This window comes from Pecten maximus, chromosome 10, assembly GCF_902652985.1.
Source record: "Pecten maximus chromosome 10, xPecMax1.1, whole genome shotgun sequence".
NCBI classification, from domain to species: Eukaryota; Metazoa; Mollusca; class Bivalvia; order Pectinida; family Pectinidae; genus Pecten; species Pecten maximus.
In genome coordinates this window covers 6,139,990-6,144,125 of record NC_047024.1, presented here as the reverse complement: position 1 = coordinate 6,144,125, position 4,136 = coordinate 6,139,990, and the positions used below count along the sequence as shown (strand labels likewise).

The following is a 4,136-nucleotide window of genomic DNA, read 5'->3' as shown; positions in this document are numbered from 1 at the left end:
GCGAAAGGCGAATGACGTCATCAACAAAAGGACAATGCCTTGAGATATGTGACGTCACTATTCTAATTACGTCTAAGCATAAGGAACAATGCTGAATGATGTACTGGGAATCGAGTAAAAATGCAAATGACATAAGAACGGAAGAAATCTGTCACTAATGGACCACTTTCAAATAAACATAAGTATTGTTGTGACTTCGCTTAACAGTTGACAAAAAAAAAATTAAAAGATACCTCGATAACGATGCCGTAAGTAGACAGAATGGACAGCGAACGAAAATATTTAAGTCAGTTTTATAGCGAAAATACGATAACTACCCAGCGATGTGTTACAGAGCCCCATTGCTTCTGGTTCTATTTGATTTAAACATTGATCCTTTGGATATTAATATACAGATAGATTACACTTTTATATCACGCGATATGGAGACAGGAATCTTATATCAGAAGATTTGCGAGGGAATTCAAATTTCCGCGCCAAAGAAATATTTGTATGTTTTTTACAGTTATCTCTCTTGAGGACCATAAGCCTACATCCGGTTCACGAGTTCAAAGGTTATGTTTACAACAGACAAAAAATACAACCATCGATGAGATCACATGTAAACTAAGGGCGAATTTGTTCTCCTAAAACCAGTTTTAGTTTCGAACCGGTTCTGTAAACTTTCCATTTGTTGAGTAAACCAGTTTCAAACCACATTTAAACTGAAACCGGTTCATTCATTTGTTTCTGATAAACCTAAACTAGTTTATTAAACCATTCAAACCACCACCGGTTGTGGTTTGGAAGGTTTCGTTTCTGAAAACAAGATGGCGAATGTTGTCAACACACATGCAGAATGTGCTCTTGAAGTGCGCTACGTGCTCCAAACTTGCCAGCTATGGCTTGTAGTGTCATTTGACTGGACAAATAAAATATAAATTATAAATATAATAATTGTTTTCCTATTGGTATGACAGTTTTCCCTTGTATTTGAAAGAAAGTCTGCTAGAACTGCATGCGTTTCCCTGTCATTGCATTGAATTGTGGAAGTATGTCTTCAACATAATTTGGGATTCGGGGGATTTTTGTGCGTTCAGGAGGTATTAACGTTTCAAATACTGCTCTGAAGCTTTTTCTCCCAAAGACACCATATTGAAAACTAGAATTTCGCATTTGTTTCTCGAGAGCAAACTAGTTTTAGTTTACAAACCGTTTTGAAAACCAGGTTTAAACCATAAACCCAAACCTAAACCAGTTTATTTGCAACAAATTTGCCCTAAGTCGTGTTTCTTTAAGGATTAATGTTTCGGTTTCCGGTTATCGTTATCTAATAATCTGCTATATACTGATATAATGGATCGATAACTGTACTGAGGACATCAGTAAAAGGCCGAGATCTCTCCGGTCGTCAGCAGGTACAGGATGATATCTCGGTGATAACGGTTTGAAGCAGCTGACCGAGTTACACCTGCCAGTCTAAATCCCCACGAGGCGTAGATTTACAGGTAGATTAAAATATAAGGTAAGGCTCTATTAAGGAAGTTTCTGATACATGTAATAAAATGTATATAGAGAGTGTCTGATGATGAAGGGCGTTTTTTTTCAGTCAATTGACACCCTCAGGGACAAACATAGATGTACGTACCCCCCTGGTGGTCTATATATACAATGTAGCATAATGCGAAATGAGATTGCTTGTGTTGTGTAGAGACATTGTAAATATATGTAGACAGTATTCTATAAAATAGACATTGTTTGACTTTTAGTGGTTAATTATATCTTAATCAGATTAGATTCACAAATACAGATTATGTCCTTCCCAACTCACAGGAACATGCATGCATTATCTTATATGATACAAAATAGCCAGAAATACGTATATAGACAAATTACATATACAGTGTAGGTATTTTGGGCAAATTTTATCATATAATACTACATGCATTGTACATGTATATAGACACATGTCCCTGTGCCCAACTTATAGACAAGCACCAAAAATGCCCAGTTTGAATTCAAACTGATTTATAACTGGAGGAAACTGGAACAACAATAACATTATATCTATATTCATTCTTACAGATTAAAATCACTGATGCCGCCCAGGATACAAGGGGAGTAATCCATCTCTGGATAACGACAACATGGACAACTTTATCAGAAACTGGGTAAGACATACCTGTATAGAGATCTCTGTTATTAGAATAAAGACTGAACTCTTGGAGACAATTAACCAAGAAACACATAATAATGTAAGATATTTATAAAAGCTATATTTATCTGTACAGGTGAAAACACAAATGTAACTAAATTATAATAAGAGGTGGTAGAATAATGTACATATCATGTATATATATATTCAATTCTTTACTGTATAAGGTATTACGGCCTGGTTTCCTTTTATTTGTTTTATCCCTATTATTAAGATCATGTCATGAGCATATACATGCATAAAAGTGTTGAAATAACTTTGATTAGTGATCATCATTCTTGGCCCCTATTGTCTGTAAAATTCTTGCCATCTGAGTGAAATGAGAAGCTCATATAAATCATAATGATTAACAATAAAATATTGATGGAAGTCCTTGTCTTTTGCAGATTGGTTTGTTTATTTTGGGATCCATCAACAACCTTCCATATGTTATTGTTGTATCTGCTGCAAAAACCATCGCAGACAGGTAATAACCTCTCTTATGTCATAATATGTCATAATTACCTCTCTTATGTCATAATGTGTCATAGTTACCTCTCTTATGTCATATTCTACCATGTTTGCTATGCAACGCCAGTTTTGATTGGTTTAAAACCATGTATTATTTTCCAATAACCCCCGCTCGTGCCAATAATACACGGTCGGGAGTCACAGCTGTAACAATTTTATATATCTAATATTCACTCGTTTTATAAAAGGTTACTATAGCCGAGTGGGCTAATGGGTTAGTCTTTCAATAAATTTTTATCACGACTCGAGTTCGAATCCTATGGAGGCCCCCTTTTTTTTCTTTTTTTTTATCCTTTTTTTTTTAAATTTTCAAAATCAATGCCATATGATATATAGATGCTCTTGATCGTAGTACTGAATTGCCTGTATATTTCATCAACAAATAATGCAATACTCAAGAAATAAATTACAAGGTTTTCTCGGGGTTTCTTTGCTGTTTTTCTATTAGAAAGAGGCCAATCTCAGAACTAAACAGTACATGGTAGAATAGAAATAATCAACTTTGACTCGTGTATTGTTGCAGGATATACAACTCGGACTCGGATATTTTGCAATTTTAAGTAATAACTCAGGGCTGCGGCCTTCGTTATTAATTCAATTGCAAAATATCCTCGTCCTCGTTGTATATCCTGCAATAATACACGAATCATCGTTAATTATTTCTTAAATATGTAATGATTACCTCTCTTATATCAAAATCTGTCATAATTGCATTGTACCTCTCTTTTGTCATAATGACCTCTCTTATGTCAAAATATGTCATAATCACCTTCATTTTGTCATTATATATATTTTTTTTTGTCTTCAAATCATATTTAATCTATGTCATAATTTCATTATATTCTCCCTTATGTCATCACAACATGATTACCTCCATTATGTCATTACATCGTGATTACATGTACCTCCATTATGTCATGACATCGTGATTACCTCCCTTATATCATCACATTATGATTACCTCCATTATGTCATCATATCATGATTACCTCCCTTATGTCATTACATCATGATTACCTCCCTTATGTCATTACATCGTGATTACATGTACCTCCATTATGTCATGACATCATGGTTATCTCCCTTATGTCATCACATCATGATTACCTCCCATATGTCATCACGTCATGATGACCTCCCTTATGTCATCACGTCATGATGACCTCCCTTATGTCATCACATCATGATTACCTCCCTTATGCCATCACGTCATGATTACCTCCCTTATGTCATCACATCATGATTACCTCCCTTATGTCATTACATCATGATTACCTCCCTTATGTCATCACATCATGATTACCTTCCTTATGCTGAGCAGCACGTTTACAGCTAGTGGTTTACCAGTTACCTATAATAAAACCAGCATGGGTTCGGCATTTGTTTCAGTTTTAATGAAAGGAATCAGGTTGGTCTGGTGGTCGGAGCCAAT

The 4,136-nt window shown here is 35.0% G+C and overlaps 1 protein-coding gene across 1 annotated transcript in view; it reads left to right on the top strand.

Moving 5' to 3' along the window:
* Positions 1-1,264: 1,264 nt before the first annotated feature.
* The window catches only part of LOC117336220 (battenin-like), a gene marked incomplete in the record, with an annotated part of 7,672 nt that continues 4,800 nt past the window's right edge, over positions 1,265-4,136 (top strand). The window contains 4 exon segments of the mRNA XM_033896678.1: positions 1,265-1,504; positions 2,065-2,150; positions 2,581-2,660; positions 4,094-4,136. Coding sequence (XP_033752569.1) covers positions 2,127-2,150; positions 2,581-2,660; positions 4,094-4,136 — 147 coding nt within the window.